The sequence below is a fragment of the Eretmochelys imbricata genome, chromosome 3, assembly GCF_965152235.1.
Source record: "Eretmochelys imbricata isolate rEreImb1 chromosome 3, rEreImb1.hap1, whole genome shotgun sequence".
Lineage (NCBI taxonomy): Eukaryota > Metazoa > Chordata > Testudines > Cheloniidae > Eretmochelys > Eretmochelys imbricata.
Window position 1 is genome coordinate 81389943 of NC_135574.1, and position 27928 is coordinate 81417870.

Genomic DNA, 27928 nt, shown 5'->3' on the forward strand with positions numbered 1-27928 from the left:
GTTTCAATATTAGTCTTTATTTTCATCCTGATATTCACAGTCAGTAAATATTTAGCTGATGATTTGATTTGGCTATAAATTAGACCAAAATGTAAAGAACCAGTTTCTTCCACCCTATAAAGCTAGTGGGAGGCATTATTGTAAATATATGTCAAAAATTAAATGTTGTGATGCAGCATAAATGAGGTAAACTTTGTGTAGAATGTTTTTTTAAATGGATCTACATTATCCAGAAAGAAAGTCTTGATGTGGTTACTGGATGTTTTATTTTAACGAGGAGTCAGAGATTGACAGAGATAAGTTCTCTATCCTTTCCCCCCAAAATGTTTCTTTTTATCTTGTAATCTATTTTTTCATTTTTGGGTTGGGAGAGGGAGGTAGAGGAGTGAACGGAGGAAATTCCATAATGGTTGAATATTTTTAAAGGAAAAATGAGTTTTTGATCCTGAATTTGAAAACCATTTACAACTACCAGTTTAAACAGCAACTGCATTATTTGGTTCTACTTTATCTTACAGAAAGATGATGTTGTAATACCAATCTGACAATTTGGTATTGTATCTGTCCTAAATAGAAATAGGCAGTCAAAGACTTGATGGAATTTTCTCACAAGGATTCTATCTAGTTCCTTAAGCATATAATTCTGTAAGATGTCATCAAGACAAAGAAACATAAGGATTTTTTTTTCTTTTTCATTTTGGTCCAAGTGAATGTATTCCAGTAACTTGTGAAAAGCTTTTGCTGCAACGCTGTTGGCAGGATGTCGGCTTTTTCAGCCTTCCACGCCAAAGGATAAGAGGACGTCAGAAGGGAGCCAGGTTGTTTTGAGAGTTGTTTGTGTGTTGGAAGCCGGTGGGAAAGTTCAGGCTCCTCCATTTGGAAAAGGCTAGGCTGGGTTCCGCTCTTCCAACATGCGCTTTCCATTTTTAGCTTCACTCAGACGCAGACAGCAGCTCCTTCCTCTTCCTCTCCTTGTTTGTGACACTTTTTCTGAGGCAGCTTTTCCACAGGCACTGAGTGGTCTTGCGGCCATGACCCCAGATATTCTTGGGCACAGTACTGGCCTTGCAGAATTTCTTCTGTGAGGTGTTAAGAAAAGGATCTGAGAAAAGTAATGCAGATGCTGATCTTAGGGATTTCCCCCCATTCTTTTGGTTCCCTGATTATTATTAATTATTATTAATAATTATTATTATTACCAAGGCTGGCATTTTAAGATATTGCTTCAGTAAAGGCAACATAGTTTTATGCTGCCTTTTTTTTTTTGGCTATTACTCAACTGTACCAACTGTACTGCATACGCTTTTAAAGTGGCACAGACTGCTGTGTTAGTCACACTGTCTCAAAGGAAACCACAGAAACTGAAGGACAATGAGGATTAAAAGATTTTTTTTCTTCTTTTCCAGGCTGCCACACAGTGTAGCTTGGACGTTGTGAGTTTCCAAACGCTGGTGAAAGGGACGGAGTGGGCAATGAAAATGGACATGGAGGATGCTGACATGACTCTGTGGACAGAGGCTGATTTTGAAGAGAAGTGTACATACATTGTAAATGATCACCCCTGGGATCCCAGCGATGATGGAAGCACCATAACTCAGGCGGAGGCGTCCTTGCCAAGGAACTTGACTTTCAAATATACATTGAACTGCAAAGAGGTAAGCAGCCATCTATTGGGGAAGGTTGGATCCCAACAGCCAAATCACAGTGCTTTGGAAAGTGACCGGTTCATTATGCTTCCGCACGCTAACCACCTTAAAAAATGCCACTGGCATTTTAGACAAATCCTTATAATTCTTTAAGGAACTGTAAACAAATAATCCATCACTTAACACTTCCATGGCTAAGTCACACATCCCTAAAATTGGTTCTGTACCAATTAGCAAACAGTTAAATCTTCAGGCAACTGCATAAGCACGTTTAAAGTGTGGGTTGTGTCCCAGTTTCTAGGCTGCTGTCGGCCAGTCCATTCATTGCCTCTGGTCTAGAGATTAAAGTGCCTCAGTTGTACAATAGCTTTGAAAAGGAAAAAAATATAATTCCTGGAAATGTGTTTAATCATTTTACTCTTCTTTTATGAAATTGCTTTATTCTTTTAATGAACTTGCTTTATTTGCAACTTCCTAAATTCTCAAAACTCTGGCCTACCTATTAAGAAATGTTGGTAAAATTATTGCAATACTGTGCTATGTCTGCATGCCTTAAATTAACTATTGTTTATCTGGGGCAGTACTTTTACTTGTAGCTAGACATGCAAGTATCCTTATCTCTGAAGTGGGTACATTCTTTGTTGTTGTTGTTGTTTCAGAAGGGCTGGGAAAAAATGAGCCTGGATGAGCAATTGGTCGTGTGTTTACTCCATATATACTAGCTATTATCGCTAGGTGTGATGTTCAACAGCATAATAATCCTAGGGACAACCCTTAATTTCTCCTTGTCCTGCGACTTGTGGTGGAGCAGCTATTACCTGTGTTACTACTATGGCTAAATATACTGACCACAGAGCTAAAAAGGGATGTAAATTCATTCTTGTCTAACTATCAAACATGTCCTCCCAAAACAAGTACCATGGAAATGCATTTGCTTGTTTAATCCTGTGTATAGAAATAGGGCCAGATCCTCAACTGAAATAAACTGATGCAGCAGAATTTGGCCCTACAGGGCAGGCTAGACTGCATAGTGGTTTGGCAAGAGGTTAAGGCTAAACATCAAGTGGGAGGGAAAAAGGTATCCTCTAAAAGTCTGAAGGGGAAAAGGAAGCTTAAAACCAGAAAAGCAAAAAAGCCAAAAATTGCTCCTTGTTTGTGGGGTTTTTTGGTTTTTTTTTTTTAGTTAAATATTTTTGTGTTTGGGAGATGAAGCTGTAACTCTGTGATTAACACATTTCCATATTCATTCTGGGTTGCTGACATGAATATGCAGTTTGGGATCGTTCTGAGTTTTATTTTTTTTTTTAAGTTGTTGAAAAGTTTTTCCAATTCTTTCTTATAAAATATGTCCAACTGGGATCCTTTTACTACAGGGAGTCTGAATACAGAACATCCTTTTTTTGTTTACCAAAGTTCCCCATTGTACTTGGCTTGTGCTGAGCGGCACATAGAGTAAGAAACAAAAGGAACTTTTGATTCCTCTCGTTTTATTCCATAGCTCTGAATGAAAGAGCCAATCTGATTATCGCCTTCTATTAAAGCTATAGTACTTCATTTGTAGGCTTGCGATCCACTAGTCACTTGTCAACGTAGTGAAATAGTTGCAGATCGCGTCGGTCACTTTCATCATAGTACCTCTTATTAATTTGGCTCTAAACATTTCTTTTTCCGATTGATTTTAAGGTTTTGTTTTGCTCTTCTGCCCTCAATTTTAGTAACCTGGTTTTTGTGCATAAGTGTTTGAAGGATCAGACCCTTATAGAGGGAGTGAGAAGGGAAGATAAAGGGAGCTTGATTCTGATCTTACCCCGGGTGCCACATCAGTGTAACTCTAATGACTCTAAAAGTTATTCCTGAATTGCAAAGGGTGGAGGTACAAATTGGGCTCTGTGTGTGTGTGTGTGTGTGTGTGTGTGTACGCACGTGCATGTGAACATGGATCTATGGATTTTGTGAGTGAGTTGTCTTCACTGTAAACTTTGGGAAAAGATTGCATATTTATCTTGAGGAAGGATGTGAGCACTGAGCCAATTTATTGACAAAACCATACAGTACATGGTTTATGAAATATTAAAGCTCTCATAATCAGATCTGTATTTTGTAACATATGTCCTAAGGGACTAGGAATACGACAGTGTTCTATGTGCAGACTTGGGTGGCTTTGTTTGTTTGTTTGGGTTGTTTGGTTAGTTTATTTGCAGGGGGGAAGGCTTTTTTTTGCGGGTTATTTTTCCTTTTCATGCATCCCTTAAAGACTTTTATTGAAATGTCAAGAGATTCCATGACACATCATACTTCTGTTTATTCTTGGACCTTGCCCCCGGGATTTTTTTTTTTTTTGAAGGACACGTTTTTCACTAGGAACTCATTATATATGTCAGTATCTTTTTAAAATGAATTGTTTCTGCTCTTAACATTTGGAGTTGTTAGATTTACATGAAGACAGCTGTATATTTTTATGTGGCAGTTAGCTCTTTTCTCCACTTTAGCAATTAATGAAGACTAAAGTGATATACTTTGCAATATTACATGTGACTAATCTTTTTAAGATAACAATTTTAAAACAACGCAGAGTCCTTGTGGCACCTTAGAGACTAACAAATTTATTGAGGCATAAGCTTTCGTGGGCTAGAACCCACATCATCAGATGCATGGAGTGGAAAATACAGGAGCAGATATAAATACATGAAAAGATGTGAGTTGTAGCCATCGAAAGCTTATGCCCAGATAAATGTGTTAGGCTCTAAGGTGCCACAAGGACTCCTCGTTGTTTTTGCTGATACAGACTAACACAGCTACCACTCTGAAATTTTAAAACAGTTTTTCAGGAAATTTCCTTCTGCTTCAATCTTAACACACTCCCCCCACCCCCGCACTTCTTAGTATAAAATATCAGTTAGAAGTTTGGGACCATCAACACACTATTTATCCTGTTGTTTTTACTAAATCTGGAAAAGGATAAATTATGAGGAGTTTACAGAATCCATTACCTGTAGCATAAGATCCTTAATGCAGTACTTTCTATAATAAGGCTACTCTTCAAAGGGATGAGTACTGGATTCCGAGCTGTTTTGACCAAGTCTATTATAAACTGCTTTAAATATACACCTCACTAACCTCACGCACTTGCCCTTTTACAGATAATTCACCGAAGCTGTGTTTTATTTCTATCTTAGATAATTAAGGAGGATATAACCAGAAAGCATTTCCTCTCACTTTACCACTTTTAAAAAATAAATCGCAAGCTGCAGGTCTTGGTTCAGCTGCAGTTTTCTTCCAGTCAATTTAATAAAAATTTTTGTATGTTTCAAAACAAAATGCTAACCGAACCACCATTCCAGATTTACATTTACAATTATTATGAAAATATACTGTAATAAATTGAACCGGGGTGAAAAAAACATGCTATTTATCAGATTTATTTAAGAGCATCCCCTTCTCTCACAACTAATGTGTTATTGGTTAACTCACAGCCCCTACTCCAAACAAAGGAGTGTAAATTCTCCTCAATTTTTTAAAATATCAAAATGAGAATCTAAGGAATACTGTTTTTTGTCTGGGAGCCATGACTTGTCAGGATGTGCTTTGTGACCCAATCCATTGACAAAGATGGATATGCTGAAATGGCAGGGAGGTCGGTGCTGGCCATAAAGTATCTAGTGGAATGGCTTCTGTGGGGGTAGATGAAGCATGAAAGTGTTGAAGCTTTTCAACTTCTCACTGATGTGTTTATAGAAGGCATACAGCAGCCTGCCCCAGCAGTAATTCATTAGGACCCTGGTCAGTTCCAATGGTGTTTCCTTCCTGGGTTAGGTGAACACTGTCATTTAAATGGCCTTTTGAACAAACCTGAGTTCAAGCAGAGTATAAAAAGCAATTATTTAACATCTACATATAATGCACCAATCAAAACACAGCAGTGCTTTCCTTGCAGACAGTATCGGACAGGATCATTGAAGATTCTGCAGCTTGTTGTTCACAATGAGGCAGCTGTCTGCTCTTCTAAATGCTGGCACCTGGTTATCTTAGCACGCAAGCATTGTGTTCATCCTATCACACACAAAGTGGGGTGAAAGTGTCTTAACTTACTTTAGTAAGGAGCATAGCTTATATACATCACAGAAGATATTTCAAATCACAAATCTAACATGAGAAAATGTTTTTTATTGTAGAAATATTGTTTTTCTGATAATGGAATTAATGATAAGTGTTTGTGGCAGTATTAAGAGATTTGAAGTGTCTATACCTTTAAAAGGGAGAAACATAATTTCAAAAAACATTTTGAAAACAGATTTTTGTTTTGTTGCAAAGTTTAAAATTTTAAATCCAAAGATTTTAGAAAAATCCTTAAAGCCTTAACGTTTTTAGTAGTAGCTTACTTGTGAGAGTCATTATCAGACTCATGTTCATCCACAAGATGTGGTAGCTTCAGACAGTATCCTCACAGTTCACAAGGAGTGTGCTGAAGGACACCTTGTGGACAGAAGTTTGAAATGTTTGCTCTGTATCTGCTTTTGGCAACTAAGGCCCAACTTCCTTTCTGCTTTTGATCCGTAGCATTTTTTCTGATTTGTCTACAGTCCTTGGCAACCTTGATTACCAACAAAGAACGAAGTACAATAACTAAATCCCACTACACTATGGCATGGCAAGAGTCTCTTTGATCTTGATTATGGCACAGGACCAGCCTCCTGTCTGGCATGAGATCTAGAACCCAGAGTTGTCTTGGTGTCATCAATGTTCCTCTGCTGGCTTGTGATTTTGAGTTTAATGCTACTTGTTCATAACAGTTGAGCTTTTAGAGACATAATTTATACTATACACTCTGATCAGAAACCACAGGTGGCAAAAAGTAGATAGTCAACAAAACAAAAAAGGGTGTTTAGACACGCATGTGTGTACGCACACTTCTAAAAAATATTATGCCAAAATATCTTCCATTAATTATTGGATGATAAACCATATTAATGTTTTATATATTGGGAAAGAATCAGATGCTGTACATATATAAAAAAAGGATCTGCTGTGTCAGAGAAGCCAATATAGTAAATGTTTCAAGTTGACTACTTCAAGCAGTAGTGATTTCTAGACATTCTGAGAATTTCATTAGATATTTTAATTAAGACCAAGACATTTTAAAACTGTGAAAGAGCTAAAATATACTTTACAGTTAAACTGCTATGAACTTTTCTAGAAAGGGCAGATGGATGTAAATGAAGGTAGATGGGGAAGATGAGAAAGAACATCTGCCTTTTTCAACTCTCTACGAGAAATGTACAAGAAGGATAAAAATAAAACTGGGCCACTGAACATGTTTCAACTTGTGGTAGGTGTAGGAAAATTTCTGGAAGTCCCTTTTTCTCTCACTCTCCAGTCCAGATGCACAAATCTTTGTGTGTGTGCGCACACGCACACACCAAAACACTTGCAAGACAGCATTACCATCTACCACATAATCACCAATCCACTTCCCAATGGACTATATGCTTGATTCCTCAGTAGTTCTTGTTCAGTTCTGTTTCCCATTTCACATAAAACTTTGCTAAGCGTTAATTGTTTGTTTGCATTTCCAGTCAAGAAGTCAAATCAGAATATTTATCCATAGACAATGTACAATACAACCTTACTAATTCTCATTTCACTAATACACAAACCAATAATGTGCTCTCATTCACACACACCCACACACCCAAACAAAACCAGCGTAGCCCCATTTTTCAGCAAAGATTTAATAGCAGAAACAGTGGTTGGGTTTCATGTTATAATGCATAGTCACGTTTACAAAATACCATGTACGATGCAGAACATTTGCTAGAGCACTGTGAAGTGCTTCAAGTAAACCTAAATGCTTACTCATCTGAACAAAGTACATAATTGTGATGATCCTTAATTTATTTGGTTAACTGTGTTTGTTTATTTGTGAATTTGCAGAATTCAGGAATCAACAATGGGGTTCCAATTATTAGTGCCAATCAGCAAGGCTCTGCTGTAGTTCTATGGCACAATAAGAAGTATTACCTAGTAAGGTGTATGAGAGGACTGTATTTAATTGGCTTTACTATGAAAGTTCAGTAAGGTTACCAAACCAACAGCCTGTTTTATTTCTCCTCCCTGCTTCTTAAGCAGTCTTGCAAAGTCCTGATTTTTGGTTTACAAAATTATTCTGCTTATAACACATTGTTTAAATACACAAAAATTCAGAGGACTGGTGGAGAAAAGGGAAGGACAAAACCAAGAACTCAGCCATGTGTTGTAAAGGGTTACTCAAAGGCACGTTCTTCTGAATAATGATGAATTGCTTCCTGATTTGTGGTCAGTGACTTTTTTAGTGTAATTACTGTCAAGGAGGAAGCTGAACAGCTACAATATGTATCTTAAACTTGGTACAGCAGAGCATTTTCACCAAAAACCTACACTTCCTTGACCAGACCCACGTAACACATATTACAGGAACCTCTGTCTCTTTTAAAGACAGTAATCTGTGAGCACACTTTCCCAAAGTCAGTTCATATTGTTTGTTGATTTTTATTGTATGGTAATGGAAGAGTTGTATGTTTTGGATGTTTTTTCAGCCATTCAACAAGGTACCAGAGCAATAAAAGGGTTTTATTTTTATCTAGAAATAGAGACTGCACTGAACCCCTTTTACAAGAAAACTACAAGAGAGTGGTAATTTCAGCACACTGAAGTGCTTACTACTGAATATTTTTAGTTTCTGAGACTAGAATTTTGACATTCACCTTTGATAAGAAAAGCTACATCTGTAAGTGGTTGGGAGTGGTATTAGTATCAGTAGGTTAGAATTCTTTAATTTGCTGATCTTTTCTTAACTCTGAAACACCTGACCCTCTTGTTTTAAGGGAAAAAAATTGCTTTCAGTGAGTCTTTCTGTTTCTGCTTACAAATACAAACAAATTTCTGTATGGCAGTTTTTCATTATTTATGCACCTGAAGCTCTTTTCACTACTGGCCTCCATATTTTTCAGCAAGAAACTGTAAGTTGACATAGTTTTTCATATCAGATGTCAATGTGGCTGTTAGTTTATTTCTGCTTTTCTGACCTCTCATCAAAAATATATTGGGCGTGGGGTTTTTAGTAAGAACAGGAGTGACTTTTGTTTTCTATTGAAGATGGGCTGATCATTTGCTCTTCTCCTTGCAGGTTACTGGAGTTGTAAGTAAAGAGTACATCCCGAAAGGAACACGTTTTGGACCCCTGGTAGGAGAGATCTACACCAACGATACAGTTCCCAAGAACGCAAACAGAAAATACTTTTGGCGGGTAAGCAGGAAAAAAACAGCTCCATGTTGATGCAGTAATCAGATCACTAAATGAGTACAGCTGAAAAGCTGGGTCACTTCCTGTTTCAGACCTGTGTGAGTGCAGGGGGCAACTTCTTTACTCTGACATATATGAACAGAATTCTGAGAGAACAGTGGTGAACTAAGCTGAGTAAACCTCTGGCCCTCTTGGAAATGGGGACAGTGTGGGTGGAGAGTGAGGGAGATGCACAACAGCTCTTGGCTCTGTCTTCTGCAACACATCAGTGCTTGATCATATAAAGAAATAGCTCTGCTACTTGCTGCCAGGGTAGGTTGATTTGCATTTCTACACAAGGAAATAATAATAAGTCCTTCTTTAAGACTAAGAATGTCATGTATTCTTGATTTCTAGCTAATACATACTTGAGAGTGAGTAGGATGTATTCTATAATTATATAATCTTTTATGCTAGAATTATTAAAATCTGAATAACTTTTTAAGCATGTTTCAAATTCAGCTATTGTAAAACAGTGTTTATCTCTTCAATATGTGTATTTTAAATGAACAGACATTTCTAGGGCCAGTTGAGAAAATGTTGCCAAACTGGCTGCCTCATCATGGCCATGTACCCCACTAATGGCAGGCAGAAATGTTAATGTGATGTTTACTGCTCATAAGGTAGTTCAGCGTGGTATGGAGTAGGAGTCTGTGTGTGCTAACTGAGCACTCTGTGTTGATAACTTAGGCACTGGAGGAGTGCCTTAGGCACTCCCTGGAGGAGTAAGGATAGTCTCCTTCCCTTCCGCCCTCCATTTATCTTCTGCCATCCCTTTCATTCAGCCCTTCCTTCCTTCCTTCCTTCTCCTGGTGATTGAGAAACCTCAGTGAACTAATCCCCCAACTTCCTCCACAAACACTTTACCAGTTCTGTATACATCCATTTTGCTCCATCTTCTTCCATGGAACTGAACTTGTTGCCCTCAGATCACTAAGCCGGTCTATCACAGGATTTGATGCAAATATGGGTGAGTGGGAAGAGAGATTTGTACTCTGTATCTGAGCCTTGCCACTGGGAGCCTAATCAAATGGCTTTTTAGTAAGCTTCAGGTTTGCTCTAATTGTCCTGGCACTTGCTTGCATTCTTTATATAGAAAGACTACTGCTACACTGTGCATGCATAAAAGCATAACTTTACTTTTAGGCCTTGTCTACACTGGCCGTGGTGTATATTATATGTGTAGCTACACACTTCAGTAGAATGCGGGCTGCTTCCACACTGCTGCATGCAACAGTGTCAGCTCTAGCACGAGAAGGCAGTAGAGAAAGCTTCTGACAGTGCAGACATGGGAGGAACGACTTGGGCATGTAGGGAACCATGTACGGTACATACCCTAATGTTCTGGAGTGTCTTTACTCGCCTAAGCAGTGCCTTGTCAACTACATTGCTATTTATACCTGTGCTGGGGGGCATGCAGGATGCATATTCTACATGCCGCCCTAAGTGTAGACATAGCCTTAGTGAGCTTTTCTATAGCTCTTTTTGTGGCCTCTAAGGAAAAACTAAGTTAAGTAATTACCTCATTTGGGTTTTCTTATACTTTCTCCCACACAATTTTACTCATTGGCACATGGATAATAATTAACATAAATGTTCACACAAGGTGCAGGAGTGTTTTTACGCTTGTGAGACAAAGATCTTGTACTTAATTACCAGAGTCGAGGTCCCAGAAGGGACTTAGGTGTTGCAACACTCAGCGTTGCCACACCTAACTTTTAGATGCCTTGCTGTCCAGCGGAATCCTCTCAACCCTGAGTTAGGTGTCCAGGCTCCTTTTGCAATGCATGGGAAGAGTTAGGTGCTAAAACAAGGGTTTCACAGATGCAAGCGAGTTGAATGAGGAGTTGCCTAAACTAGCCCATAGGAAATGCTGAGGAGAGGGAAGGTATTTTAGGTGTCTATCTCCGCTCAAGCTTCTTCTGGAGTTAGGCACCTAAGCCAGGTAAGCCCTTTCTCACGAAAAAAATAAAGATAGAGACAGTCACCCACCCTATACCATTATAGCCAATAGTCCAGTGGTTAGAGCACTCACCTGGGCCACGGAACACCTGTTTGCAGATACCTGCTGTGCCTGGTTTGGAGCAGGGCCTTGAACTTGAACACCAGCCTATGGAGTAAATTTGCTCTCTTTCTGAACTAATATTTAATACCAAGTGGAACAGCTCCAAGAGGAGATTGAGCACTTCTCACTCCAGAAGAGCCAACAGTCTGGTGGTCAGGGTATGCACTTGGAATATGGGAGACCTGGAGTCAAGTCTCTGCTCAAATTGGGCAGGATGGGAATTTGAAAACAGGTCTCCCACATCCTGGGTAAGTACTCTAACCACCAAACTATTGGGCTTTCTAGGACACCCGCACACCAGCCAGCCCCAAAAATTCCCCATCTGGTCACTGCTGGCTGGCTTTTTGTGTCAGGCCCAGTCCAGTAGGCATGGTCTGAAAACGCCTTTCTGGCCCCACAGATGGGGAAGTGCCTGTTTTTTGACTTAGGCATGAGGCAGGGTGCCATACAGCTTAGGAGCATCAGGCTTTCAGCAATTTTGCACATGCCCAGCAGCAGAAACTTAGTTGCCAGCAGAGACATTGCCAGCAGAAAGTCAGGCATGTGAGGAATTTGGGTGCCTATATGTTTACTTGGTAGCTGACTGGGTGATTTGAGGAGCTAAGTGTTAGACTTAGGTGCCTTTGTGGGGCTAAGTCCAACACCAGGAGAAAAGAATAATAACTTTTTTGTGTAACATTACCTGTGGGGAATAATTCAGCAAATATTCAAAGATGGTTTTTAACTATTTTCTAGGATTTTAGTTATATATTGCTGTAAGAAAGATGACCTCATTTTTGTGATGTTACTTTGTTTTAATGTAAAGCTTCTTGGAAATAATATAGGAGTCTTCTAAGGGTCATTAAACTTACTATTATAATCTCTTGATTCAGTACAGACACACTGCCGTAACTCAAATGAATTCCTTCCTCAGGGATTGAAACAGTCTTGCACATGCAAAGGAAGCTGTGGGAGATAACTTCCCACATGCTATAAAAGGCATCCTGATTTTGCTGGCAGGAACAGGAACATCTGCTCTGTGTGAACATAAATGTTCCATGCAAATTACACACATGGATAGGAGAAGGGGGACATGAGGGCTGTGCAAACCTCAGAGTGACATCATTTCTTGTAACTGTACTATGAGTCAGCACATTTTTAATCTTCTTGATAATATATGGAAATCTGGTGAGATGGCAGAATAAGGTTTTGTGGGGGTGTGTATGTGACCTCATGATACTGGTATTTTCTTTTTTTAAAAGAAGTACAGTAAATTGTACTATCTATGGAAGGGTAACTGGAAGACCTTCAGAGTAGCTTTAGAAAGCAGCTTCCGTCTCTAGTAGAAGTGCACAGCAATGGAACCCCAAGTTCCTGGAAGTTTGCAAATCGGAGTAAACAAAGAAACTTGAAAACTCCTCTTGATTGCAGAATTCACCCGGCTCTGTTCCATTTTCTCATAACAAACACACCGCAAAATCTCTCACTAGCTTCTTTGATGAAGCCACATGTATTTCCCCCTTCTCAATTTACAGGAAGTTACTCTTAAAAGAAAGTGATTCTGGTGTTTACTGCCTGCATTAAAGGGCCAGGCTGTCTTTTTCCCTTTTTTTTTTTTTTTTTTCTTCTCAGTTGACTCTTGCAGTTACTGTTCAAATGAAAAAGAAAGTAGTATGAGCATAGAGACAGAGAGAGATATATTTCACTGATGAGATCAAACATATTAGGTCTGTTCTTTAGAAAGAGAGAGTTCCTGCCTCAAAGAGATTCCAATCTAAAATCCAAATGGCTCAGTCTAAGACTAACTTTTACCCGATAACTTATTGTGAAACTCAGGCATTCTTAAATGGCTTATTTCATCAAGTAGTGGCTGAACAAATTATTTCCATAAATAAGCTATCTTAATTCTAAAGGACATATTTGTTGAGTTCATTAGATTTTCAATTAATTTTCATATTCTTATAACTTTGTCAAATGACATCTTCACTCATTGAATTGGGTTTTTTTTCTTGTGCATGTTGCCAAGCAGTTTTATACGGTTGGGTTTTGTTTTTTTTTTAAAGTATATGCCTAAACATGCCTATTGAGAGGAAACGTGACTTTCTTACTGTCAAATCTTGGCCCGTTGCCAGGTCTTCAGTTATGGCAGGTGAAGTTCACCTTAGCCCCACCCAGCTTTTCCAGAAAAAAGCTACATTCCAAGAGTGAGCAAGTGTTACTTTAGGACTGTTGGGGGTGGAGGATGTTTGCATAGTTTAAACCTTTGGGCGGAGGTGGTAGGAAACTGCAAGTACAGAGGCCATAGAATAAAACGGAGAAAGAGACTGTGTTTGACGTAGCCTAGCTAGTCAGTCTTATACACAGGTGACTCAAAGCATTAATGCAAGCACACACTCAAACCTGAAGTCAACAGTATCCCACACTTGTTGGATCATAGCAGCAGAAAAAGACCTCTAAGGTAGACTTACTTCAGACAACTCTTCATGCTCTGTGGCTTTCATGTGTGCACATTAATAGAGCAAAACGTTGACTAAACATAAATGGAAAAGGTAACTGGGAGAATGTACCTAATCAAGAATGAGCTTTATTACTCTTAATGCTGAGAATGTCTTATTTGGAAAGGGGACACCCATTTCTGTATTTATTTTGTTGGTTATTTAGTTGATCGTGGTTTTTTTTGTTTTTTTTTTTTAAAGTAATCTCTTATTTGCCATATGTACTCTGTGTGTGTGTGTGTATACACTATACATATATATTCATAATATTCTGCCCTCATTTAGATCTATTCCAGGGGTGAACTTCACCACTTCATTGACGGATTTAATGAGGACAAGAGCAATTGGATGCGCTATGTGAACCCAGCCCATTCTGTTCAGGAACAGAATTTGGCAGCTTGTCAGAATGGAATGAACATCTATTTCTACACTATCAAGCCCATCCCTGCCAACCAAGAACTACTTGTGTGGTATTGTCCGGACTTTGCAGAGAGACTGCACTATCCTTCCTCCAGAGAGCTGATGATGAATCTCAGTAAGTGGATTACAGCATAAACAAAGAATGCTAGTAATGTCTCTTCTGCCTATGTGATCTAATAATATATTGTATAATTATATAGCTGAATCATCTGTTGTGTCACAGTAGGTGGTTTGGAGTAGAAAGAAGGAATTTAAAAACAGTTTCTTGTGCTGTTTAAATACAAACAGATGATTAAAAATTTAAAGTTATTGGTTTATAATCTGAGAATTATCTGATGAAATCCTACACAGACCATTCCTCTCCCTCTCCCCTCCCTTAAAAATAATTGACATTGCTGCATGCTGAGACTTTAGAGATTCTAGGTTTCATGGGTCTATTTAAAAAAATTCTGCTTTGAAAATGTTCACAAAGGGATGTTTCAGAGTAGCAGCCGTGTTAGTCTGTATCCACAAAAAGAACAGGAGTATTGTGGCACCTTAGAGACTAACAAATTTATTTGAGCATAAGCTTTTTTACATGCATCCGGTGAAGTGAGCTGTAGCTCACGAAAGTTTATGCTCAAATATATTTGTTAGTCTCTAAGGTGACACAAGTACTCCTGTTCTTTTTACATAGGGATGTATATTTGGGTTCCAAATGGACTGTCCTTACTGTGCAAGGAACTGGACCCAGGCCATGTGCATGTCTTCCAAACCTTTATGTCTAACTTCATTTCTGATAACAACAAAACTCAATTCTCTCTCGAATCAGTTATAGTGTAGTTTAACACAATGTTGTTGTTTTTTAAATTTCTTTCCATGTGTGTCAAAATTGCTAACGGTGTGAAGATGCATTCCTTTTTTTTTTTAGCTGTATGTTCTGCCATGGTTTCTGACCATCTCCAACTTTAGACTTTTATCCCTAGATTTGATACACTACTGGGGTCTCATCCAGCGTTAACTGAAAGCAGCAGAAAGACTCCAATTGGCTTTAATCAGACCCTTAGATTCAATTTTCTGTTAGCCTTATAATATGCCTTTATATATGTAAGAGTTGGAAACAAAAATTGTAATGCATTTATTTTTATATGAAATGGGATTTACTGCTATCTGGTGATGGAGAATGGGTTATCAAATATCAGTATTAGTTTGGGGGTGGATCAAGATAAAAATGCAGTCCCCATCTTTGTATACAGCACAGACTGCTCAGGAATTGCCAATACACATTTCTCCTCCTTTGTACTTTCATTAGTTGCTTCCCACCCCCTTAGTGATTACAAAGCATGTTTACTCTTTTGAAACACTAGAAATGCTTATTTAGGTACTAAGGATCTGAAGTTCCTAGGTTCCTTACTCAAACAACATTGATTTGCTGACTATAACCTTATCTCAAATGTCATTTCATTAGTTACCATGCAATTTGGTCTCCTGTTACGCCTAAACTGTGCAGGCCTATCCATGTGACATGTCAACAACATTAGAGGTTCATTGGTTCACGTGTACAAGTAGTTTGCAAACATATAATTAGTCACATTTCAAAATTTATCTATGCATCCATTTTTTCCATCTCTGCTGGCCTTTTGTGTTACCTGTACTCCCCACTGATACAGCAAGATATTTGTAAAGTACTGACAAATACTCTGTTGACTATTGTCCAGATCACTGTGTGTGTCTGGAAGCATTCAGCATCTGTATCTTTATGAAACTGTTCTGTAAAAGTAGGTTTTAGATCTGGATTGGAGCCACTAGCAGTGTAAGGAAGTGTACTGTTTCCTAACAGTTTTGTGTACTTGAAAATAGACGACAGAGAACATCCTATATTGGCATGTGGATGGACATAGAGACTGATAGGTCTCTTCCACTTCTGATTTTTGACATTCCTTAAACTCTCTATCATTTTTATTAACTATATTTAAATTAGAGATTGTCCTTGCCTTGCACATCTACAGTTTAGCAATACAGAGAAATGAGCATAAGTCCTTTAGTTTTTTAAATGGGCTTCCTTCCACTGTTAGCACTGGCCCTCCCCTGTTAAAGCAAATCTTGTCTACACTCTTCCTCTCCCCCCCCCCATATCCCTGTGACAAATATGTTTTGGGCAATGAGGCCTACAGTCTGGCAATAAAACCTTCACAATAGGTTGTGTCCAACAACTTTTCTCACCCATTGGACCATCAGACGTTTGTGGTCTGTTCATTGAAGGTATAATGTAGCATTGCAATTCGTACAGTGGTGCTGGAACAATTTTTGTAGTGGGGGTGCTGAAGGCAGAAACCATGTATTTGGGTTGTTATTCCTTCTTCAAACCAGGGGGTGCAGGAGCACCCCTAGATCCAGCACTGATATTTCTCCAGATTTAATATTAGAGAAACTACTATACCAGGAAAAACAACAAGGAGTCCGCTGGCACCTGAAAGACTAACAAATTTATTTGGGTATAAGCTTTCGTGGGCTAGAACCATACCCAAATAAATCTGTTAGTCTTTAAGGTGCCACCAGACTCCTTGTTGTTTTTTGGATACAGACTAACACAGCTACCCCTCTGATACTATACCAGCACTAATATTAGAGACACTGCTATACCAGCTTTAGCTTTCCTCAGCACCAGCTCTTACCAGTTAAAATTAGCAGATACCCACTAATTTCTCCAACCTTCCAGAGAGACCTCAGTGGCAGTCTCCAAGCTAGGAAAAAATCCAAAAGGCCTTGTCCTGGACTGTTAAGATCCTGCACAAGCTGTAGATTTTAGACTTTTTAGACTTTCCAGCGATAAAATAATCAAAGAATTTCCTCTAGCTTAACTGAAGCCCTTAATTGAAGGAAGTTATCAGAACCGCTACATAGAACACACACATAGACACACTCACTTGCCTCCATGAGGACAAATTTTTAACTTTAAATATAACCTTTCAAGTTAGTTCATTTAGGCTCCAATTCAGGAAAGAGTATGTATTCAGGACAGCATTTAAGCACATGCTTAATTATGAGCTTTAGTGCTTTCCTGAATCAAGCCTGAGGCCCATGTTCTGCAAACATTTATGCACAGTGGGACTACTCATTGTAGTAAAGTTGATCATATGCATAAGTGTTTGCAAGGAGATACAAGGTGTTTGTAGGATCAGGGCCCTGATTTGTCTTAGGGGAAGGAAGTATAATCTTACCATTTACATATTTCTGTCTTCCTTTTTTCTTAATCTATTGACATTGTTTTGAATCAAGATTTGAGTAATAACAACAAAGAAAATCACCTTCAAATAGTTCCTGTATTACATGTTGTGCAATACATGTTTTAGGTGTGGTGACACATGATTTCTACATTCTGTGGACCGAGAAAATAATTTCCACTATTTCAAACCTGCTGCACTTACTGAATAACTATTCCAAATGAATCCTGACAGTCACTAATAGTCTAAAGCCTATCATGTTTTAATATAACTGGCATAGACTCAGGAAATTTGATTGTGGTCCCTCATGTTCTGTGGAGCACCTCAATTTTAGAGTTGTGTTGAGGCTGTTTTTTGTTTTTGTTTTTTTGTTAACTTCTCCCAAATAGAATCATGTTGAATCAGGACATGACTGTGTGATACAGTGTCTTTCATTGCATCATAAGATGATGCAACAGCCTGCTGTCCTAACAAGTTTATCCCATCAGACAAACACAGGAAGGTGACACCCTATTTTTGATAAACCTGTGTGAAAGGTTTGGAAATATAATTTGCAGACCTAACAAAAGCCTTTTCAAGAGAGAAAAATGTTAAAGGGACACTGGCTGGGTTAAAAAGAAATCAATACCTGTGCTATCTATGTTAACTTTTGAACAAAACATTTTTTCAAAACTCTAATCTAATTTTCATTCTTTATCCTGCCTCTCTTACATTTTGTACTTCTTTGCTTAAAACAGTTAAAATAGGCTAGTTATTTTCCCATTTGTTTATGGTCAGTTTCACTTTCTGGTTTTAATGTAGTTGGACAATGCTACAATGTTTGGGTTGGCAGGAAATAGTAAAAAAAAAATTGGAATCTTAAAAAGGTCATGGAAAGATTTTATATAGGTTTTGTAAGAGACTTAAATTTGGGGCTAAATTTGACTTTATAGTGCCCCTTTAAAATGTTGAGAATTAAGTTAAGGCCTCTTTCAAAGACCTTCCTTATGCAAAACATTTTTTAAAAAATCAAGTCACACAGTCTTGGACCCATTTAGAAAACAGATGATCAAATTATATACTTGTAAATGTTGGTCTCCATTCTCGGTTTGAGTGGAAACGTTCTTTGTTTTGCCTACTTCAGAACTTCTAGGTTCTCTTTCTACTAGCAAAGGAGGTTCTTAATTTAGATCGAAAATGTGAATCGGCACAATTAAACTTCACCACTCGAAGTGTTGAGTAGCATTTTACTCTTGAAATGACTCTACCCGCCTACAACGGTTTTTCAAGTTTTTAGAAAAAAACAGATCTTTTGTTTTTGTTAACTATCTGAAGCTACAGCTAGGAGAGGCATAAATGAGAACAAAAAGAACTGACAGCTATTCAGCTCGTTGTGAAAATAGGCCCCCAAATCCATAAACTGGAAGGGGCTGAGGGGCTTCACATAGCCTCTCTTAAACATTGTATTAAAACTTTTGAGGAACAAGTGTTTTGCATCTATCTCTTACTCTTCTAAAGCCTGATCCAATATCCATTGAATTAGGTTGGAGTCTTTCCACTGACTTCAGTGGGAGCTAGCTCAGGCCCCTGTAAGAGGAGCATCTTTTTGTCAGTTCAGTAACTTAATGATGCAATCCTATGGTTCCTGTTTGTCACAAACCTATCAACTATTTTGTCTCAGACCAGATGTGTGATAGTGTATGTGTACAATAGGTGTTATTATATCACCAATGCTTAAAGGAAAAAACCCACTTTGGTAAGGAATAATTCAATTTATGGGTACTTTCAAGAATAAAAATTACAAACCTCCAAATCAACTTCAACCCAAGTTTCAATCCAGCTTGCCCAGTAGGACATAGGAGCCTTTCTGTAGGGGAATACTACCAACCACCTGACCAGGATGGTTATAGTCGCTGTGAAATGCTCAGGGAAATTAGAGAGGCTATAAAAATAAAAAACTCAATAATAATGGATGATTTCAACTATCCCCATGTTGAATGGGTACACGTCACCTCAGGACAAGATGCAGAGATAAAGTTTCTTGGCATCTTAAATGACTGCTTCTTGGAGCAGCTAATCCTGGAACCCACAAGAGGAGAGGCAATTCTTGATTTAGTCCTAAGTGGTGCACAGGAGCTGGTCCAAGAGGTGAATATAGCTGAACTGCTTGGTAATAGTGTCCATAACAGAATAAAATTTAACATCAGGGTGGGGAGGGAGAGGAAACAAACCAAAGCAGCCCAACACCATACCATTTAATTTCAGAAGGGCAACTACCCAAAAAAGAGTAAGTTAGTTAAACAGAAATTAAAAAGGTACAAAAGTGAAATCTCTGCAAGTTGCATGGAAACTTTTTAAAGACACCTTAATAGAGACTCAATTTAAATGTCTACCTCAAATTAAAAAACCTAGTAAGAGGACCAAAAAAATGCCACTGTGGCTAAACAACAAAGTAAAAGAAATAGAGACAAAAAAGCATCTTTAAAAAATGGAAGTTAAATTCTATTGAGGAAAATAAAAAGGAGCATAAACTTTGGCAAGTGAAGTGTAAAAATATAATTAGGAAGGCCAAAAATGAATTTGAAGAACAGCTAGCCAAAGACTCAAAAAGTAACAGCAAAAAATTTTTTTTGGCGTACATCAGAAGCAGGAAGCCTGCTAAACAACCAGTGGGTCCACTGGATGATAGAGATGCTATAGGAGCACTCCACGACGATAAGGCCATTGCGGAGAAACTAAATAAATTCTTTGCATCAGTCTTCATAGCTGAGGATGTGAGGGAGATTCCCAAACCTGAGCCTTTTTTTTTTTTTAAGGTGACAAATCTCTGGAACTGTCCCAAATTGAGGTGCATTAGAGGTGGTTTTGGAACAAACTGATAACTTAAATAGTAATAAGTCACCAGGAACAGATGGTACTTACCCAAGAGTTCGAAGGAACTCAAATGTGAAATTGTAGAGCTATTAACTATGGAATATAATCAAATCATTTACATCAGCTTCTGTACCAGACGACTAGAGGATAGCTAGTATGATGACAATTTAAAAAAAAAAAAAATTCCAGAAGTGATCTCAGAAATTACAGGCTGGTGAACCTAACTTCAGTATCAGGAAAAATTGCTTGAAAGTGTAGTATAGAACAGAATTATCTGACACATAGATGAACACAATTCATTGGGGAAGAGTCAGCATGGTTTTTGTAAAGGAAAACCATGCCTCATCAATCTATTAGAATTCTTTGAGGGGGCCAACTAGCATGTGGAAAAGTATAATCCAGTGGATACTTAAATTTTCAGAAAGCCTTTGACAAGGTCCCTCACCAATGGCTCTTAAGCAAAGTAAGCGGTCATGGGATAAGAGGGAAGGTCCACATGGATCAGTAACTGGTTAAAAGATAGGAAACAAAGGGTAGGAATAAATGGTCAGTTTTCAGAATGGAGAGAGGTAAATAGTGGTGTCTCTCAAGGGTCTGTACTGTTCAACATATTCACAAATGATCTGCAAAAAAGGGATAAATAGTGAGGTGGCAAAATTTGCAGATGATAGAAAACTACTCAAAATACTTAAAACCAAAGCAGACTGCGAAGAGTAACAAAGATCTCATAAAACTGTGTGATGGAACAACAAAATAGCCGATGAAATTCAGTGTTGATAAATGCAAAGTAATGCACATTGGAAAACATATCCCAACTATACATATAAAATGATAAAGTTTAAATTAGCTGTTACCACTCAAGAAAAAGGTCTTGGAGTCATTGTGGATAGTTCTCTGAAAACATCCACTCAATGCGCAGCAGCAGTCAAATAGCAAACAGAATGTTGGGAATCATTAAGAAAGGGATAGATAATAAGACAGAAAATATCATATTGCCTCTATATAAATCCATGGTACACCCACATCTTGAATACTGCATGCAGATCTGGTCACCCTATCTCAAAGATATATTGGCATTGGAAAAGGTACAGAAAAGGGCAACAAAAATTATTAGGGGTATGGAACGGCTGCCATATGAGGAGAGATTAATAAGACTAAGACTTTTCATCTTGGAAAAGAGACGACTAAGGGGGATATGATAGAGGTCTATAAAATCATGACTGGTGTGGAGAAAGTAAATAAGGAAGTGTTATTTACTCCTTCTCATAACACAAGAACTAGGGGTCACCAAATGAAATTAATAGGCAGCAGGTTTAAAACAAACAAAAGGAAATATTTCTTCACACAACGCACAGTAACCTGTGGAATTCCTTGCCAGAGGATGTTGTGAAGGCCCAGACTATAACAGGGTTCAAAAAAGAACTAGATAAATTCATGGAGAATAGGTCCATCAATGGCTATTAGCCAGGAAGGGCAGAGATGCACAGCCATGCTCTGAAGTGTCCTTAGCCTCAATTTGCCAGAAGCTGGAAATGAGTGACAGGGGATGGATCACTTGACTATTACTAGTTTTGTTAATTCCCTCTGAAGCACCTGGCATTGGCCACTGTCTGAAGACAGGACACTGGGCTAGATGGACCATTAGTCTGATCCTGTATGGCCGTTCTTATGTAGTTCCCCACATTACACTAGTTTGACACTATACCAGGGATCGACAACCTTTGACCCGCGGACCGCCAGGGTAAGCCCCCTGGCAGTCCGGGCCAGATTGTTTAACTGCCACGTCCGCAGGTTCAGCTGATTGCAGCTCCTACTGGCCGCGTTTCGCCACTCCAGGCCAATGGGGGCTGCAGGAAGCCGTGCCCAGCACATCCTTCAGCCCGCGCCACTTCCCGAAGCCCCAATTGGCCTGCAGCAGCGAACCGCGGCCAGTGGGAGCCACGATCGGCTGAACCTGCGGACACGGCAGGTAAACAAACTTCCCGGCCTGCCGGGGGCTTACCCTGGTGTGCCACTTGCCAGAGTTTTCCAATCCCTGAACTATACTGATGTACTTATTTATGGTTTCAGAGTTTCATCTGTCAGATATCTCCCACTGCAGTGGTGTGCTCAGGTGAGATTAGCATATACAAGGAGAAAAGGCAAATAAGGATTTATGAGAGAAAGATAACATGCAAATTCAAGAAGTCTGGCATGATTATACTTAAAAATACTCCTTAAATAGTTGAGGCTCCTGTCTACACACTGAAATTAGTAGGAGGGAAAGTATTATTGAGATCCCTGAAGGAAAATGGCAATTAAGTTCAGTCTGTCAAGTGGCAATGTTGGACTATTGTGCAAAGAAAATTACATTCCCTGAATAATCTTTCTTGTAGCTCACTCCTACACGTAACAAACGTACCTTCCACACCCTAATTGTTTAATCTCATCACACAGGAAAATTCATTCCTTCAGCTGAGACAGTCTGGATTCCTATGTCATTTTTTCAGCAGAGCTGTCCCTTCTTCTCTCTCTACCTTTTTTCTTCAAAAAACAGAAGTGGCAATTTGAACTTCCTGCTTGACAGGCCTTACTGATATGGGCCTGATAAGCTGATATTTATTTTTTGTCTAGTGGCTTCACAAGCCCTTCTCCTCTACCGGCTTTCAATAACCCCTGATCAGTATCTTTTCTGATAGTGTCACTCTGAATGTTTGCTCTGTGCTGCTGGCTCAGCAAGGAGCAACTGATAATAAGACAGAGATAACATTCTCCTAGAACTCCACTAGGGAGACATGGGAGCTCTTGAACCCAGCAAACTAATATATTGATATTAAGACTTAAAATTATGTATAATTGATTACTAGTTCACAAAGACAGACATTTCAAGTAAAACAGATTTTGTGACTTTAAAAATAAATAAATAAAGCTGTCTCCAGGTCATTATTTTCTCTTTCCTATTTTAATAGGATGGGTGATATTTTACAGGGATAAGCCAGGCTCTTTGTTGCCTGAGACATTTCCCAGAAATGTTGGCCAAGGAGAAAAAGGAAAATTCATGCTGTTATGAAAAGTGGCCTGGGCTGTTAAAAGTCCTCACATAATAGATGAGACCCTAAAAAAAATTAAAAAATGGAGGCCTTATTGAAGATCCACTAACTCTCACACAACTGCAAGGTACACCTTTAAAGAGTGAAGTGTTGAGAGTTCCTTGTTTATTATATTATTAGTAGTAGTTATTAAGGAAGATGTGAGGACTTGAATAATTATACTGGTATCTAGAAAGGCAATTGGGAAGTTGATTGATCATAAAGTACTCTCTGTACTTCTGTTTGTGCTTTCTAGATAGTATTCCAATTTAAAGCATTTGATGCTTAAGCATATGGACATCTCTATACTTTCAATAAATTTTTAAGGTATAAAAGCTGCTCATGTTTTTGGAATTGTCATTGAAAACCCCATATCTATTCCTGATGCTAGTCACTTGCCACTTGATGAAGATTTGACTTTGAGAATTAATTGTTCTAAGTGGAATAAGACTTTGAAAGGTCCTCTTTTTAACCACAGTATTTTTAAGTAAAGGATCATTTTTTGCCTCAGTGTAATACTGCAAATCATAGATTCACTGAATGATTCTCAGTGTTCAGACAACAAACCTATGACAAAAGGGACAGTGCTTACTGGCTCTTAGTATATTGCCTAGTGGTTTTAGTTGATCCACCAAAAATAAGTAGAAGTTTTTTACTGACCAGCTCAGTTAAGAAAAAAAGTCAGTAAGTAGAAACTCTGCAATACTATCAAATAGCACTGCTTCCTCGTGTCAATTGATAGCAATTTACCATTGGATATGCAAAAACGTAGATACAAACAGTTGTGAATATATCATCATTATTATTTGTATTACTATAGTACCTAGTATCCCTAGTCATGATTGTATAAAGCTTCTCTTGTGGTTTATCCTGTAATAAAACATCTTACAAACAATCACTGTATGGTTATATAACTACTAACTTTAGGAGATTAGCTAAAGCAAAATTCTTTCTACTAAAGATACCTCTTATGGTAATTTTTATATCACATATGTCTGGACAAGTATAAAGAGTTTCTGACAGATAATCTAAAATGGCTGTTCTGAACAAATTTAAATGGACACTAGCAAGTATTTTGTTTCAAAATGTAGATTTCTGTAGGGAAAAAAATTGACTTAGGCTGGAGCCATGAATCTTGCTTTCCTTTGCTCTAATTTGGTGAAGTCTTTATAAAGTACAGCTGGAAGTAAAGGGGTTTTGCACACACCGAAAGCCATAGAAAATCTGCAGTAAATAGCCTGCTTTGTTGTAGATGTTACTAGGCAGTATATTGAATGACTAATGGTCTGTTTACTGATGTAGAATACCTTCTTTCTGAAGAAGGCTTTCATCGTAGCCAGTCCCATATTTTTTAGTACTGTAAGTAATTGAACTGGCTGGTGAAGTGCCTGTTGTGGTTTGGCAAAGGTTGATTTGCCATGCCTTGCTATTCCAAGGAAAAGCGTTTCTGAGAGCTCAAACTCTCCAGAGGCTTTCTGTTAAACTTATATTATTAACAAATACTTGTTTATCCCAGTTATTAGAAATCTATTGTATGTAGGGAATTTATAGCGGATCTACTCAAATTCCTGGGGAGGGGGGATAAATCAGTTTGAACATAGACGACTGCCACTCTCAGAACAAATCATCATCAGACTGCTCTAGCTCTGTGTATACTTGCTGATATCCCTTATATTAACGGTGTATATCTGACTTGCTTTTTGTTAACTCTTTACATCCCAAAGTAGTCCTCCTTTGCACAGAAGCTAACTTTTTGGATGAGTTAAAAGATTGTACCTGACAAGAGTCACCTGTTCTTCTGACCTTCTTGTTAAGCTTGTAGAGGTAGATTGTACTTAAAAATGAGGAATGTTGTTTCATATTGACTTGTTAAATAATCATTGCCTTGTCTTTGTCTTTCAGCACAAAGCCACGTTAATCCAAAGCAGCAAAGCACTGATAAAAATGAGCTTTATCAGAAAAGTATCCCAAAGAGAGAGCACAGTGTGAAAGAAATCCTGAAAACTGAACCCAACCATTCAAAAGGAAAGGACTTATTCCAGACTAACATTTCACCAGTTACTCCAGAAAAACACTTGGATGACTTGAGAAAAAACTGTAGCCCGGAAAGGTCTTTCTTTCCTCGTGTTGTCTATCCAATCCGACCTCACATTCCAGAAGATTATTTGAAAACTTCCCTACTTTATGGGATGGAAAGACCTAGCTACATTACTCACTCACCCATCCAGTCTTCTACCACACCAAGTCCTTCAGCAAGGAGCAGCCCAGACCAAAGCTTAAAAAGCTCAAGCCCTCACAGCAGTCCAGGGGTTACAGTTTCACCTCTGGCACCTACTTCTCAAGAACACAGAGAATCTTACCCATACTTGAATGGACCCTATGGCTCAGAAGGATTGGGGTCTTACCCCGGATATGCACCCCCTAGCCATCTCTCACCAGCCTTTTTATCCTCTTATAATTCCCACTATCCAAAATTCCTGTTACCTCCGTACAGTATGAGCTGTAATAACCTGAGTGGTTTGAACAATATCAATGGCATCAACAATTTCAATCTGTTCCCAGGGATGTATCCTCTCTATAACAACCTACTCAATGGAGGAAGCCTTTCCCATCACATGCTGAACCCAGCTCCTCTTCCAAGTTCATTGCCACCTGAAGGAGGCCGTAGATTGCTACAACCCGATCATCCAAGAGACTTTCTCATACCAGCACCTAACAGTGCCTTTTCCATCACAGGTGCTGCTGCCAGCATGAAAGACAAACCATGCAGCCCCACCAGTGGGTCCCCCACAGCTGGCACAGCAGCCACTTCAGAACACATAATGCAACCTAAACCTACCTCAGCAGTGTTGGCTGCCACCAGTGAAGAAGCCATGAATCTCATTAAAAGTAAGAGGAATGTGACTGGTTACAAAACCCTTCCATATCCACTGAAGAAGCAGAATGGGAAGATCAAGTATGAATGCAATGTTTGCTCCAAGACCTTTGGCCAGCTCTCCAATCTGAAGGTAGGCATTAAGGAGATAGCCTAATTATAAGGAAAACATTCCCATCTTTAACAAAATATATTAAGTTTCCGTCATGGTTGGAAGGCTTATATTTTTTTTCTGTAACTTACCTAGCACCCATGCTTTCTTTCTTTTAAGAGACAACCAATTCATCTAGGTTTCATACTATACTTATCACCATGCTATCATGGTAGTAAACGTGGTGGTTTAATTTTTTTTAAAATGTATTTTTTTTTTTTAATGTTGGAGTGGCCTAAAAAAAGTAACTTGAGGATTTCCATGCAATGTGTTCTGCCTGTGGGATGTCTCTAGTAACTTTGCAAATGTTTGCGGGTTTTTGTTTTTAAAGTACTATCTTTGTAATTACTAGAAACTATAGTAAATGTTTTGTTTCTCATTAGGTCCACCTCAGAGTACATAGTGGAGAGAGACCATTCAAATGTCAGACTTGCAATAAAGGGTTCACTCAGCTGGCTCATCTCCAGAAGCACTACCTGGTACACACAGGAGAAAAGCCTCATGAGTGTCAGGTATGTAGTGTTCCATGCACAGCGAGATCATCAGCTTCACTTTTTGCCTGCTACAGCATCTGTCAGACAAGCTGTAGGCCAAATGCTACTCAGCAAGATTAAAAAGTCAATTTGGGGGTGTTTGTTTTAAATGTGAAAGTCTAAAGATGCAGTGATGGCAAGCTTTTTCAACACACCAGGCTTTCCTATTTATCTGCAATTACAAACAAACAAAAACAACCCTCCCACTCACTCACTGTTTGTTTTTGTTTTTTTTTTCCTGTCGCCTCCAAAATTAGGTTTGCCATAAACGATTCAGCAGCACTAGCAATCTAAAGACCCATCTGCGACTCCACTCTGGAGAAAAGCCTTATCAGTGCAAGCTGTGCCCTGCTAAATTCACCCAGTTTGTGCACCTGAAGTTGCACAAGCGTCTCCATACCAGGGAACGGCCACACAAGTGTGTCCACTGCCACAAGAGCTATATTCACCTCTGCAGCCTCAAAGTCCATCTGAAAGGCAACTGCCCTGTAGCCCCTGCCTCTGGCCTCTCAATGGAGGACCTGAATCGTATTAATGAAGAGATTGAGAAGTTCGACATCAGTGACAGTGCTGACAGGCTGGAAGATGTGGAGGACAATATCGATATGGCATCCATTGTCGAAAAAGAAATACTGACCATGCTCAGAAGAGAGCTAGAAGGAGCTAGTCTTAAAGTATCTTTGCAGAGGAACATGGGAAATGGACTTATCTCCTCAGGATGTAACCTTTACGAATCTTCAGACATGTCAATTATGAAGTTGCCTCATGGTCATCCACTACCTCTGTTACCTATAAAGGTCAAGCAAGAAACAGTTGAACCAATGGACCCTTAAGACTTTTTCCCCCCCCCAAAGAAGTGATTTTTATTTATGACTTGGCAAGTCAGGGTGCCTGTAGCAATTGTACATAGTTTCTATGCTGCAAAGCAATCTTGGCTTACAGTAGTTTCCCTCGTCCTCCAGTTGAAAGAAGGAACTCCAAAGTTACTGTATTCTCAGGGCATGAAAAGAGGCAAGGACTATGTATTGCCTCCCCACTTACTAAAAAACAATCACCAATCCATAATTACCTTTTCAATGACAGTACTTCATAATTTATTATGCAATTTACCATTCTAAAAGCAATAATTAGCAAACGTTTACAATGACCAGAAAATTCGTTGTAATTTTGAATATAAATCTTTATATTTTTATCTTGTGGCCATTCTTTGTAGATAATTTTTTTTTCTGTGCACATCTATTTTAAAAACTTAAGATTGGGGGAGGAAACATTACTTCAGTAAATGTGTCTATGTACCAGCGTTTTTGAAAATGAGGTTTTTG

At 38.7% G+C, this 27928-nt stretch overlaps 1 protein-coding gene across 2 annotated transcripts; it reads left to right on the forward strand.

The window, feature by feature from the left end:
• Positions 1-1460: 1460 nt before the first annotated feature.
• On the forward strand, positions 1461-27439 carry PRDM1 (PR/SET domain 1). 2 transcript variants are annotated; one of them, XM_077811695.1, is made up of 6 exons: positions 1461-1655; positions 8809-8928; positions 13789-14038; positions 24950-26055; positions 26457-26585; positions 26864-27439. In XM_077811695.1, the coding sequence occupies exons 1-6, from the start codon at positions 1473-1475 to the stop codon at positions 27437-27439; spliced, it is 2364 nt and encodes a 787-aa protein (XP_077667821.1). In that variant the 5' UTR covers positions 1461-1472. The 2 variants fall into 2 exon arrangements, with proteins under 2 accessions (XP_077667821.1, XP_077667819.1); XM_077811693.1 differs by lacking the exons at positions 1461-1655; positions 8809-8928 and adding an exon at positions 13549-13557.
• The last annotated feature ends 489 nt before the right edge of the window (positions 27440-27928 follow it).